The sequence below is a fragment of the Terrapene carolina genome, unplaced genomic scaffold (assembly GCF_002925995.2).
Source record: "Terrapene carolina triunguis isolate 2854851 unplaced genomic scaffold, T_m_triunguis-2.0 Scaffold247, whole genome shotgun sequence".
In the NCBI taxonomy this organism is placed as follows: domain Eukaryota; kingdom Metazoa; phylum Chordata; order Testudines; family Emydidae; genus Terrapene; species Terrapene triunguis.
The window spans coordinates 3,047,360-3,061,602 of record NW_020664598.1 but is presented as its reverse complement, the minus strand read 5'-3'; the positions used below and the strand labels follow the sequence as shown (position 1 = coordinate 3,061,602).

At 51.8% G+C, this 14,243-nt stretch overlaps 1 protein-coding gene across 1 annotated transcript in view; it reads right to left on the bottom strand.

The window, feature by feature from the left end:
- Positions 1 to 448: 448 nt before the first annotated feature.
- Positions 449 to 14,243, bottom strand: part of SUN2 (Sad1 and UNC84 domain containing 2) — a 25,505-nt gene continuing 11,710 nt past the window's right edge. Inside the window, exons 12-18 of the mRNA XM_024208734.2 lie at positions 14,071 to 14,236; positions 13,433 to 13,660; positions 9,421 to 9,505; positions 8,812 to 8,927; positions 7,436 to 7,603; positions 6,398 to 6,490; positions 449 to 4,038 (exon numbers count right to left, since the gene is read on the bottom strand). Coding sequence (XP_024064502.1) covers positions 3,925 to 4,038; positions 6,398 to 6,490; positions 7,436 to 7,603; positions 8,812 to 8,927; positions 9,421 to 9,505; positions 13,433 to 13,660; positions 14,071 to 14,236 — 970 coding nt within the window. The 3' untranslated portion in view covers positions 449 to 3,924. The remainder of the gene's footprint in view (positions 4,039 to 6,397; positions 6,491 to 7,435; positions 7,604 to 8,811; positions 8,928 to 9,420; positions 9,506 to 13,432; positions 13,661 to 14,070; positions 14,237 to 14,243) is intronic.

The window sequence follows — 14,243 nt, the reverse complement described above, 5'->3', positions numbered from 1 at the left end:
CTCCCCCACCCCAGCTCACCTCTGCCTCAGCTCCGCCTCCTCCCCTGAGCAGGCCACCGCGTCCTGCTTCTCCCCCCGCCCTCCCAGCGCTTGTGCCGCGAAACAGCTGTTTCACCCAGCAAGCCTGGGGGGGGGGGGGGGGAGAGGAGGAATGCAGCGCTTGGGGAAGAGGCGGGGCTAGGGCAGGGATTTGGAGAGGGATCCACTAGGGGCAGGGAGGGGGCGGAGTCAGAGGAGTTGGGGCAGGGGGCGCAAGCACCCACCGGTGCCAACAAAAGTTGGTGCCTGTGGTGGCAGGGCCCCAAGTCAAGTGCTGCAAGGCTTTAGACCCCCTTGTGAATCTAGCTCTGTCTCTTCCTCTCTACTCCCAATGGAAAATGAGTTTTGTACAAGCTTTGCCCCCCTCCTTCCCAATTGCAAACACATCAGAGGAATGTCTACAAATCTCAACTGTTTTGACATAATTTATTGTCTTGGATTTTTTTGCATAGGCATAAATTACAGTCTGTAGATAAAAAACAAACAAAACAGTGCAGCATTTGCAATAGGCTACAGAATTAAATACAGATTAATCTGCCTGTACCCAGCTTGGTTTGCGTAAGGTTAATTTATAACACTTTCCTGGTACACACACACAGAGAGAGAGGGGGATAAGTGAGGCAGCTCAAGGGGAGTAAACAGAGAAGCTCTGCCTTAGCAGATGTTTCCCACTTATTACCACCTTGCTGTACTCATCTTCTGTATCTAGTACCATGATTACCTGGCATGTTGATAAGAAGCGGGGCTGCAGTTGAAGCAGCAATTTTAAACACCCTCTGCCCTACAATTGACAGCTGGTCCTGGAGCACAGGAAGAGTTAATGAACCTTTTCTCCTTTCACCACTGTTCCAACATGCCTAGATGTTGGGGGAGGGTTGGTTCAGTAGTCAGATTTTAAAGAAGCACCAGAGGCTAGGTCCACTGCTCCTAGGGGCTTGTAAAGCCCTGGTCAACCCATCTTCAACTGCCAGTCCAAGTTCCTTGCAGGTGGACTCGGAGTTCTAGGGACTGGGGCCATGCACTTCCATGCAGGAACCCACTTGGTGCCTGGGGCAATCAGCATCTGGTGTAGGAGCCATTTATCACCCAGTCACCACCCCCTGCAGCCAATTTAGGAGTAGTGGTGATTAATTCCAAAAGGAGGTGCTGTCCCACCCTCATCCCTATGGGCACATGGATCAGAGCCACATGCTTGATGAGGCAATGGAGGAGCAGACCAAGAGGATGTGCACTGCTTGACTTCTCCAGCAGATTTAAGGCAAGACATGTGGGCCAGAAAAAGCCCATTGCCAGCTCTGGAAGGGAGTCCCCCACTCACTTCCCTTTCACACCATCCCAGCCCTACTGGACTTCAACAGGTTTTGGAGACAACCTGGCAAAAATCAGTGCTCAGTACCCTCCGCACCTCACAGACCCAATTTGACTTGGGGGGGTGCCAGCCTCAAATGGGGCTGATACAAAGTGAGCCCTTGGCTTTTCTTTCAGATAAAGAGAAGACAAATATGGATACGTAAAAACCAATTCAAAACATAAGCTGAACTAAGAACAGAGCGTGCTGGCCAAAACCTAGAGACAGAGACAACCCTTCTCTGAGCAGCACATGTTACCTTCTCAAGGCCACTGATATGAACTCCTACTCTGTCCTGCAGCTCAAAGCTGATATAGTGGGTGTGGTGGTGAGAATAAGGCCCCAGCCAGCCTGTTCACAGGTCCCTCTCCCCTCCTTCTCTTGCCAGCTGGGAACAACACTAACAGCCCTCAGGGAGGTCTTTGTGGCTCAAGTCTGGGGTGGAGGGGCCTTTCCCACCTTGGTGCTGTCTCCCTTCTCCCAGATAAATCCATAGGAAGAGGTAGCTGTCAGCCCTTCCCTGCCCACTTGTGCCCTGTCCAACCGTCCCCATACACGGCCTCAGCCCAGGACGGCAGCTGTGAATGGGGGACGGCTGTGACACAGACCTGCCCACCCTTCCCCTGAGGGAAAAGGCCAGTCCCAGCTTCAGCCACAAGCCCCCTCCTGGAACCATTGCTACCACCATTACTACTCTCCCTTGAAGGCCCGGTAGCAGGGTCCTTAATGATCTGAACCAAGCTGCACTGGCTTACCTCACCGCCCCTACTTACAGTGAACCCCACAAGCTCTGTGTCTCAGCACCCTTCAGCCAGCCTTGGCACCACACCCTCTGCTCGGCCTGCTGTCTTTCCCCACCCTTGCCCCAGATCAGAGCTGTCAGGGTCGTCGTCCCCTTATCCCCAAAGCTTGTATAATATTGTCTCATATCCCCCGTTATCCTGCGGGGTTTGTGCCACTTCCCGTGATCACACTAATACTCTCATATCTGCCCTGTGTCCCCATCAACAAACCCCATGTGTCTGGATAACTACAGCCTAGACTCTACCCCCCTATGTACAGTTGTTTATATACAGATGTACATAAACCAGTGGGGGTATAATTATATATTTTTACACCCACCATAGACGGTTATAATTTTGACTAGGGTTTTCCAAAAGCAAAGCAGGCAGGCACTACCAGACCACTGGCCCATCGAGCCTAGTACCCTGTCTCCAACTGTGGGCCATGGCATCTGATCATGCAGCACCCATGGAGGGAAATTTTCTCCTGAACTTAGCTACTGATCAGTTCACATCTCAAAGCCTGAGGATTAAATAGCCCTGGCCATTTCACTCTAGTTAGTGCTACTACAAATGCTACTCTAAGTGACTAGCCCTTTATTAATCTAAGTGATTTGCCTCAGTGGTCTCCCTTGTGGTACAAAGTTCTATAGGTTAATTATACGTTGCATGGAAAAGTACATCCTTCATTATTACTAAAAACAGTGTCGGGAGGAAGAGTTTTAAAGGACATCAACACAGACATTTTGACTTGTGAATGTTCAGCACTAATTGGGGGATTTACATGTGAGAACAACACACACGTGTGTGGGAATAATACGGGACCTTCTCCCACTCTGGCCACAGCCTTGCACATTGGTGAAATCCAATAGCACTCAGCTGCGGTGGAAGGGAAGGTGTTTCTTGAGGACTATATAATACACTGACCTGAGTGGAAGGTTTGCATTGTTGAGGCTGTTTTACAATCCCAGGGAGATTAGATTATCTTCTCCCCCAAGGACTAAAACCCCAGTCTTTTGCTTATATATTAACCTTTTAATACATGTCTTTGTGTCCTCATTATTTCCCTTAGCTAACAGGCATGTTAGCAGCTTTCCAGGGTCATGAGATCCAAATTCAACCCATGGCAAGCTAGCCACTGGGTCTAACTAAAACAAGCCACTGATCCAATAATGGAAGGAAACAGGCGATAGTGCAAAATTATTTGGTCATGTGCCCACCCTCCCTGACATTTAGATGGCGCCTACCCAGCCAACGATGCCATAAATAGATCACACCTTCACCCCACTGATAATAATATATGTTCATTCATAAAACTTGGGACACTATGCTATAGTCTTCTTTAACATCTGGAAGGGATGGGGCTGGGAAGAGGGAGGTGGGGAAAGGTCTGGACTGCAAAGACTCATTTAAAAAAAGTTAAAATGTCTGGCCTGACCTGGATCGGAGCCTCGTTTCCCATCACACCACCTTTTGAACACTAAAATCCCTCCCCCTCCCCACCACCCCCACCCAATACAAACTCTTCCCTCTGGAAGTGGCAGCACAGAAAAGCATATGGGGACTAGGTTCGCCAAGGGTGGTAATTCCCCCACCTCTCCCACCCTGGGACTTGAGAGAAGCGGCAAAAAGAAGAATTTCCTTAACCGGCTTGCCATTCTCTCTGGAGACAACCTCTCTCTGCCATGGTTGTCGCTTGCGGCCGGCACAGAACCTGAGGTAGCCAGCTAGGGGCAGGGGAGAGCCAGGGAGGGGTTAGTGGACCGGCTCCCCGTGCACACGGAAGCGATAGATGCAGGTGTACTCCGGGTGACCCCAGTTGCTCAGAATCCGTAGCTCCACCACCTGGAACGTGCCCACATCTTCACCCTGGGCAAGGAAGAGAGGAGACATTTCATAGTCTGGGTTGCTCTCTGCAGAAAGAAACACCATTTCTAGGCAAGAGTCAGCCCCCGTTCCCCACAGATTCCTCACTGATTTCAGGAGGGTCTTCACTTTCACACATCCTGGAGAGTTCCTATTCACCCTCAGAATTTAATAGGGACAGAACCAATAGGGCCCTATACAAAGTACTCTACGAACTTAAATGGGCCAGATCCTCTGGTCTTGCAAAGCTCTGCTCGGCCCAAGACCAGAGGGGAAAGAGTGGGGGCAGAAGTGGCTTTAAGCCATCGCTGCGGCCCCTGGATCCTTTGGTTCTGCATTAGTCCTATCCAATGGGCTCCCCAGGCTGCCCCAGCAACCAGGTATCATCTAGATGCAAATGTGCCCCAGCCATGCATGGGTCAGCCAGATAAGAAGTGGCACCACCAGGACCCTTCTCCCAGTCCACACCTCCATGCCAGGGAGGCCAAAAATGGGGTGGGGCATAGGAGCCACAATAGTGATTCTACACCAGCCAACGGGTCCCCTATGCAGGGGGAATCTCCAGGGGTGGTTAAACCAGTTTTAGAGCTGCTTTGTGCCACCAGAGCAGTGCAAACAGAGTGGGGTGGAGGGTCTGGCCCTTGGTATCAATCAGAGAATGAACCTCTCTGTAGGCTTTGGATCCTTCCTGTAGAATTCTACAGCAGGAGGAGAATTTCTATTCAGTTCTACAGGACAGCTCAGAAAGAAACCTATTGAGAGGTTATAGCATTATCCATTCAAGTCCAGAGGACCTTCCCAAAAGGAAAGTCACCTCTCTAACTAAGCCACAGCCCAGCCAGGGGTCTGGGTCAGTGTGACCCTCAGACCCCCTCCATGCCAACTAGCAAAGGGTTCACTGTTCTGTGACGGCAACTCCTGTGAGAGCAAGGCCTGACAAACTCCCTACACTTAACGCACTGCCTTCATGGTATTCATTTATCCATAAATAGTGTCTTGTAAGGTATCAAATGAAAGCTGGTTACTTACTGGTCATTAATATCATAGTAAAATGTATGTACTGATGATATTTAAGAAGTATACACACTGAAGTTATGTTTTAAAGTTTGCAACCAGGCAGAGCAGACAAACAGGTTTTCTGCTAGAAAGAGCTTGTCTATTCACCTATCCTTGCCTGTGATGGAAATCAAGTAATGTAAAGCCAACGCAGTAGAAACCTTATTTACTTACATATGAAAGTCAACAAGAAAAATAGGTGGTGGGGGAGGGGAATGGGAATCAAACAGGAGTATGAGAAGATACCTTGGAGCCAACACCCAAAGAAGGGAACCACGGGAGTTATCCTGTCTTTGGGGGAGAAAACAATGAGTTTGGGGAAATAGAAGGAAAAGCAAAATGACATTTTGTCATCCTTCACCGAGGAAGCAAAAAGGACAGCGCTTTTTGCATTCAAGAAAGTTGGATGGTGGGCTAATGATGTTGGAAGGTTGTTTTAGGTGAAGAATTGTTTTAGACAAGGATTTTAGGCCGTCAGAGTTCAGGTAAGACTAAGAAGTGTGTTATATCTTTTGTTTTACATGGAACCTGTTCTTAATATCCTTGCTTACTCTCTCTTCAATCTTAATCTTTGTAAATAAACCTATTTGTTTTCACTGTAAGTAGATTCCAGTGCTGTGTCATCATCAAGGACCTGGGCCAGTCAAGCTGTGTGTACATGGTCTCTTTGGTACAGCAAACCTGGTTATTACTGAGAGTGTCCAGTGACAGGGCCTGGATACTGCAGGGAACACACCGAGCACTTGGGGTGTACCTAGCACTAGCCTGCAGAGACGGCGAGGTCTGTGGGGACCTGGAAGTCCATGCTTGTGGGCCCAAGGCTGTTGGTGTCAGGGAGCTGAAGCACAGCAGGCACAGACAAGACGGCTTCTCGCTAAGGGCAGGTAGTAGCAAGGAGCCTCATAACCCTGGGGAGCATCACCGGGGGGGCTTCCTCCAGAGTCAGTAGCCAAAACATCCTGTAGTTCACATGCAAGCACATGCTGCACTGGATCAGACCATTAACCTGTCTAATCCGGTCTCCCTGCTCCTGTTGCACTGGATCAGGCCATTAGCCCACCTATCCTTGTATCCTACTGTACCTCAGACAGTGGCCAGCAACGGGCCCATCTTGGGAATGCACTGAGCCAAACCACCCCAGGCAGAGACCCTGGCACAGCAGAGGTAATGGCATTGGCAGGGGCACGGCCTGTGTGATGACACTTTGACTGGCTTCTAAATACTAGAGGTGCGGGGCTCTCTGGGCTCTTCTCCCTGGCTCAGTATCCAGGGAGCTCCCTGGGGCCCTACCACTCCTCCTTCGTACCTCCAAGCGGAACGTCTGGATGGGATCCCCATCCTGGTCGTAGGTGAACTGTCCGAGAACAATGCCCTCTTGCTGTCCTTCTTCGTCCAGACCCTGTGAGACCAAGTGAAAGTGGGGAAGAAAGGGAGGGTGGAGTGATGAGAAAGCAGAGAGAGAGGAGGAACGTGGGGTGATCAGAGCGCCCAGAGGGAGACTGAGACAAGTGCAGTTAAACTCCACTCCTGCTCTCCCATGCCAAAGTAAACAAACAGGGCAGTGAGAGGACAGGGAACACGCAGGAGCAGTGGGGGGACAAGGCTGTGTGCAGAGGTGCTGGAACAATTTGTATAGTGGGGGAGCTGACAGCGATTGAACCAAACTGTAAACCCTGGATATGATGGAAACCTCTTCAAACCAGGGGGTGCGGCAGCACACCTAGTTCCAGCACCTAGGGCTGAGAGTTACACATCCTCAGCCCTTCCCTCCCCTTGTACCCCCACCCTCCTCCTCAACCATACCCATCCCACCCACCTCCCCACAAACCATCCCCTACCCATGTACCCCCAGCCATTGCCTCCCTCCCCCCTAAAATGTCCCCACATCATATGGACCCCCAGTCAACCCCTCCCTTCCCTCCTCCCCCACTTTCCCCTATCCCATGTACTCCATTCCCTCTCCCCTCGTACATCTCCTCCTCCCTCAGGTACTCAGTCTCCGTCCTCCTCTCCCCAATATACCCCCTCCCCAACACATTTCCTCCTCCCATGTACTAAACCCCTAGCTCGCCTTGCCTCCTTCCACAGGATATCCCCTCCCCATGTTCCCCATCTCACCCTGCTCTGCAACACTCCGTCCCTTGGCTTAACACACCAGCCCTCTGCAGCACCCCCGTAGGGAGACAGCAGGGAGACCATCTCTGAGGCAAGGAAACATCCCCATCTCCAATACTGGAGGGTGGTTATGAATGGCAAAAGATCCCAAGACCACCCGGGTCCCCTTTTCCACACACAGACTTTTCCTCCTCTACCCCCCCATTTCCGTGCAGAGAAAGACACTCACAAAGACGGCAAAGTCCTTGGGTGCGCTGGGGATGGTGTCCAGGGGCGAGAGGGCTTTTGGGACATGCTCCAGAGTCACAGCAGTGGGGCGAATGTGGCTGGACAGACGGATAACAGCAAAGCCCTGAGATCCACGGAAAGCCCAGCAATTCCCAGGGTTAACGTCCGGCTACACACAAAACACAAAACCAAACCAACTTTAAGTAACGGTAATAATCATCACCTCATGCAGTTCTCTCGGCCCTTTTGACCCAAAGCACTTTACAAGCTGCTATACTGGGATCCCTGACCCTCCTGGGAAGTGCAGCCACCTCTGGAATTCAACGTGGCAGCTGTTAACAACACACCACAGTGCAAGACATGAAGAAAACATTGGGTCTGATCTTCAACCCACCCCCAGGTCACTTTGCCCCACTGCAGTGGCACAAAGTTACCTCTAAGATGTTGCAAAGGAGTCACTGTAAGCCTGGGCTGCTGTGAAACCCACAGTTACTGTGGGGAGGAAGACACAGATGTGCCCCTGGGGCTGGTTCTGGATCAGGGGCAGGAGAGGGTTTGGCCTATCCTCAGGTGGCAGAATGACTCAAAGGAGCTGACCCAGAACCTGACTGCCACAGAGAAAGTGGTGCAGCATCTGCAGTGACACTAGCTAGCTCTGTTAACAATTACAAGTGCTGTCAGCCCTCAGGCTTCGTGACAAAGAGCTCACTAGCTGGGATGAGGAAGAAAGGTCTTCCCCTGGTTACAGCATTGCATTCACACATGGTACTTCTTACACCTTTCTCTGGAGGATCTGGCATTGGACGCTGTCAGGGCCAGGACACGGGGCTGGAAGGAGCATGGGCCTGATCTGCTATGGAAATTCCAAGGACATTCACAGCCTGATTTTTGAACTAAAGCCACAAATGAGGTCAGTGGGCACATACCAACGACCAGAGTTTGAGGACCCAGCTGTGATCACAGCTAAGGTAAGATCAGGTGACAAACGGCACACCTAACTCCCGTGTTCCCCCTTCCTCGCGCCAGGACAGACGTCTTGTGTAACACAAGGTGTCAGGGAGGCATCCCTATCCCCATGTTCAGATCCGATCGTTACACTGTGAGAACCCAGAGAAAGGGAATGAAATGGAGGAAGTGTGACTTCCGAGGACGGGAGACTCTGTAGCGACAGGAGAGGAGATGAGCCAAGGGTGATGTGATGGCAGTCTGAGCACCAATGACCAATTAGCTAAATCAGGGGGTCAAGAGGTGTTACGAGAACTATCCAGCTGGGCTCACACTGGGGCAACAGGCAGGGAATAGTCCACAGTGGCAGGAAGTTCCAGCTCAGTTCACAGGGGGAAATACGGACACCTCTCTACTCAGCTTGGTCCCTACCTGCAGGATAACCCGTGGAGACTGAGAATGGTACCACAGGGGGATCCCAAACAGACTCAGCAGTGCCGTCTTTGTCTCGTAGGTTTCTGAGCACCGAGTGCTAATAACACTGGCCCCTGGGATTGAAAGGGAAACAAGAACACATGAGACCACAGCATCCTCGCCAGGTGACAAAAGTTATGCCCTCTCTGTATATCTAACTATGGTCTTGCCTGGGGAGGAGAAGATCCCAAACAGAGCATAACGTACAGGGCAGGGAGGAGATATTCCAACTCAGCTCACAGGGCGATAGACAAGAACCATCCTACGGGCAGGGCTGAACTCCCCTTCTAACCATAGCGTGTTGTGCCGTACACGGACTCTCGCCCGGTGAGGCTGGGCTGGCCAGCTGAGTCCCACTGCAATGCTCTGCGTGCGTGAGAGCCAGTCCAATACCCTCCCTCTTCACATGCCCAGATGCCTGGCTATGCGCTAAGCTATCAGGACTTGCTGTCTCCTAGCAAGTCCTTCCTCTGATTAACACAGTGAGAGCATCTTCAGTCTGACACCCCCTTTCTATACTTTGAGGCCACTGGAGGAGGGAGGTGAGGCAGCCACTGATTCACCTACCCCCTGATTCAAGGGCATAATCAACCATTCCAGTACGATCCTCGCTGTAGCGCTTCAGGGCTCGGTTCACAATGAGGTGCACTTGCTGCAACAAGGAGTAAAGGACACAACAGAGCTGAATGCAAAGGCTGGAGACACACTGATCACACACAATCCCAATACACACCCACGTGCACATCCATAGGTGCAGCCTCTGCGTGCACACACCAACACGCACAATGGTCAGCACATAATGTGCAGCCCATCACACGCAAACCCCTGCCACCTATATTTGTCCCTAGGCACACGCATTTTTATACAGCCACTCATGGACACACACACAGCTGGGTGGAACTCTGCCGTTGGTTGAAACGCTGACTTGCCCAAGTGGGTGAAAGGTGGCAGGGAAGCCATTTGCACCCCAAGCATGGTGTCTAAAACCACTGAAAGAAGTCCCAGAACAGAAGTAATGTGAACAGTGTTTGTTGGAACTAAAGGAACTACTGATTATGGGCTTCAGGTGAGGCCACTGAATTGTTACAGCCACAGACCAGAATCTTCTTAAAATGAGAGACAGCATCTAAAAACACGAGCCAGCATTGCCTTGTTATGGCTCAAGAACCATGATAGCGTGGTGACCTCATCTCTTTCACACAGGTCTCTTTTGGGGAGACCCTGACAGCTCATCCACAGTGGCAGGGTGCCCAGTAACCACCACATCACCAGCATAACCATTATGGTTATCACCATGGCATGCCAGGAAATTACCATCACGCTGCTGGGCTTCCTTTCTCCTGATCCTGAAAGATGTGCTGGCCAGACCAGGCAAAAAACAGGATCTAAGCGAGACCCCTCCCATCAACCATGGCTGGGTCTTGAGCCCCTCCAGAGATGTGACCCTAAGGGCTTGTCTACACTGGCGCTTTACTGGCAAAGTTTACTGGCAACTTTCTCGCTCAGGGATGTGAAAAAACACCCTCCTGAGCGCTGCAAGTTTCAGCGCTGTAAAACGCCAGTGTAGACAGTGCTCCCAGAGCTGGGAGCCGTGCTCCCAGAGCTGGTAGCTACGCCCCTCGTGAAGGTGGTATTTTAAGAGTGCTGGGAGAGCTCTCTCCCAGCGCTCTGCTGTGACCACACAAGCCACATTAAAGCACTGCCATGGCAGCACTTTAGCGTTGCCAGTGTAGACTAGCCCTTAAGTTCCCGCAGGTTCTCTTTCCACCAACTGATCTGCAAGCAAAAGAGCGGGCAGCGGCTGCATTCTCCTATCTCCTCTTTTTGTATGCATTTGTCTTAAGAAACAGCATGGAACTTTAAACACCACAACCTGAGATCTACCACCTAAAATGGACTCACTTTTTCTCCCCCCAAAGACATGATACTATTTAAAAGACTTTCAAACCAGGGCTTTTCCCTTTATTTGTAAAAAAGTCTTTAAACTCTCTTATTCCTTCTCTATTTGTTATTAATTACTGTATATACTCGATCATAAGCCAGTTCGTTTATAAGCCGACTCCCCCAAGATGGAGAAGTAAAAATGGAAAATGTTTATGACCCATTCATAAGCCAACCCTATAATTCAGGGGTTGGCAAACTTTGGCTCCCGAGCCATCAGGATAAGCCGCTGGTGGGCTGAGATGGTTTGTTTACCTCGAGCGTCCGCAGGCACGGAGGTAAACCTAAGTAAACAAAGTGTCCCGGCGCGCCAGCTGCTTACCCTGATGGGTTGGGACAGCAACTGGTGGGGAAAATGTTTTTTGGGGAAAAAGCTGGGGGTCAGGGAGTAACACCTGTGACCACCCCCCATATGACCCCACCCCTAGCCCAGGACCCCCACACTCTCCCCATCCCTTCCCACCTTATCTGGGGAGGATGTCTCTGGCCTGGCCGCAGCCCGCTCCGGGGGGGTGGGGCCGGGCGGCGCGGAGCTGCCCAGGAGCTGCAGCTCCTGGAGCTGCAGCTGCTTCGGAGGCTGGGGGGAGAACAGGTGGCCAGAAGCGGAGAGACTCTCCTTGCTCCCTCTGTTGAGGGAAGGGCTGTGTCCCACCTCTCCCTCTTTATACCCGTTCATAAGCCGACCCCCTTCTCTGGTGCTTCCCATTTTTACTAAAAAAAAATCTGGCTTATGAACGAATATATACAGTATTTGTATTACAGACACCAGCTGAGCCTGCGCCCCGCCCCCAAGTATGCTAGATGCTAGACACACACACATAGCAAGCAGGGCCAGTTTAACACAGGGGCTTTAGGGGTTGCAGCCCAGGGCCTTGGGCTAAGGGGGATCCCGTAAAAATAAATTATATACAATTCAGTGGTCACTAACCCATCGATCACAATCAACTGGTCGATCCTGGAGCCTCTGCCAGTCAACCGCTAAAAGTTCCGCGGTGCAATAGGGCGCTCAGGCAGGCTACCTGCCTGCCGTGGCCCCACACCGCTCCTTGAAGTGGTCAGCTGCTGGCATGTCTCTGCGGCCCCTGGCGGAGGAAGTGGCTCCATGTGCTGCCCCTACCCCCCTTCACTGTCCCTGAAGCTCCCATTGGTTGGGAACCGGCCAATGGGAGCTGCGGGGATGGCGCTTGCAGGCACGGGCAGCACACGGAGACACTATCCCACTCCGAGGGGCATGCAGAAACGTGTCAGCAGCAAGCCGCTTCCGGGAGCAGCGTAGGGCCACGGCAGGGAGTAACACCTGTGACCACCCCATTTGACCCCACGGCACGCAGGCAGCCTGCCTCAGCCCTGCTGCGCCACCAGCAAGGAGCCACCTGTAATAAGCACCTCCTGGCTGGAGCCTACACCTCGCCCCCTCTCCTGCACCCAAACCCTCTGCCCTAGGTCAGAATCCCCTCCTGCACCCAAACGCCCTCCCAGAAAGCAACTAATAACAGCTGTTCTAAGGTAAGTAGGCTATTTTGAATTAACTATATTCTACATGTTTTAAGACTGAAATGTAACCACATAAAGGCTTTGTGTTAATTAAATGGCAAGTTTAGTATAGCGTTAATAGCCTCAATGCCATAATTGTGATAATTTTGTTTTAAATTAGGAAAGACTTGTATACAGGGGCCCCACACAAATCTAATAGGCACGGGCCCACAGGAGAATTAATCCAGCCCTGATAGCAAGGCAATGCCTGCCCCAAAGACTTTACAGCATAAATGGACAAGACAGAAAAAGGGTGTGGGAAAGGGAATATCACCTGCATGTTACAGAGGGGGGAACTGAGGCACAGAGAGATGATACAATTAAAAGGTTACACGGGGAGTCGGTAGCAGAGCTAGGAACTGAGTCCAGATCTCCCGAGTCCCAATCCACTGCCTGAGCCACAAGCTCATCCTTCCTCTTATATAAAGATATATTTAAGTGTTTTGCGTTTTAATTGTCGGATTATCAAAGGTGGCAAGCCCCCACTAGTCAGTGACTTCAGTGGGGGGTTTGCAAACTCTCAGCACTTCTGAAAAAAATCAGGCTGTAAGTGACTTGACTCCCCACCCTGCCTCCTCCTTTTCTCCACGAGGGTTTAATAAAATATTTAAAAGAAACCAGTTGTGATGTACAAACCACCAAAGCAAGTCCCTGGCAACCCCAACCCAATTTACTGTCAGGGTTCTGGGAGTAAGAAAAAAAAAAAGAGCAATAAATAGGTCATAGAAAATGTATGAAGCCCTAAACCCCTGATTCTCACAGCCCCATCTGCTCTGGCACATAGCCACACATGCAGGCTTGGCATATACACACCTGTGTGCATGCTAGGGACAGCAGCTCAGCCACATACACTGCACCCATCACACCTAACCATGAGCACACACACGTGGAGCCCCGGCCTGTCACACACACATGCCCTGGCACACCCCGTGTATGCAAGTATGTAAGGGTTTCAGGGCTGGCCTGCCCCACATCGGCACACATGCACGGACAGCCCGACACGCTCAAACAGGCTGATGCTGCTTTGACACTCGAGTGGGCCATGCCACAATCCCCAAGCCAAGTAAGTTACTCAGGGGAAGCTGCTGAGCAGGCAGGGCCTCACCTCTTCGGTCACACCTGTGACTCCCTCCTGCTGCAGCGCTACCCCAATGCTAGCCGTGGCATCCCGCGCAGACACCCTTTGGTCCTCAGAGACTCTGGCGAGGATTTTGCGCTCCAGCTTCCGGAGCTGATCCTGTAGCTCCTCACGCTGGAGAACCAGGCTGCCCACTCCATCCTCCCCGGGCTGCGACAGGAACTGGCTGATCCACCGGGGGAACTGCGCTTCCACCTGAAACCACCAAGGGAAAGAGCTCAGCCCAGGAGAGGGAGTCTGCACCGCAGAGCATGACAAACGATGGAGAGCGTGTGGGCAGAGCAACACCACACAAGGGCCCTGGGAGTCTGGCCTACAGACCCTTACATGCAGGGAAGCCTCCATCCCTGGATGATACTGGATACGTGAGGACCACCCCTAACGGTGCCCAGGTTGTGGCAGAAGAAAAGGTCACCGCTCCTGGAAGTGTCCAGCTCGTGAGGAGAGACGGGGGAGGGGAGGGGGAAATCATCAACCCAGAGGTGCCTAGCATATGGTGGGACCACACAGTCCTACATCACCCAGACATTCTCACGTCACAGTTTAGCAGAGAATGGGTAAAATGGGACTTCCGTTAAGGGGACGGGCCAGGGTCTGAGACTCACGTCCTCCCGCACTCCCTTGATTTGTCCCGGGAGTGACTCCACGTGCTTCACCACCGCCTGTTGGTCAGACGCCAGGAGTGCGAGCTCCTTCCTCAGGCCTGCTAGCTGTGCCTCCAACCTGCCCATCTCCTGCCGGAAGCTCCCCTGCAGGCCCTCTTGTGTCGAGCTACAGA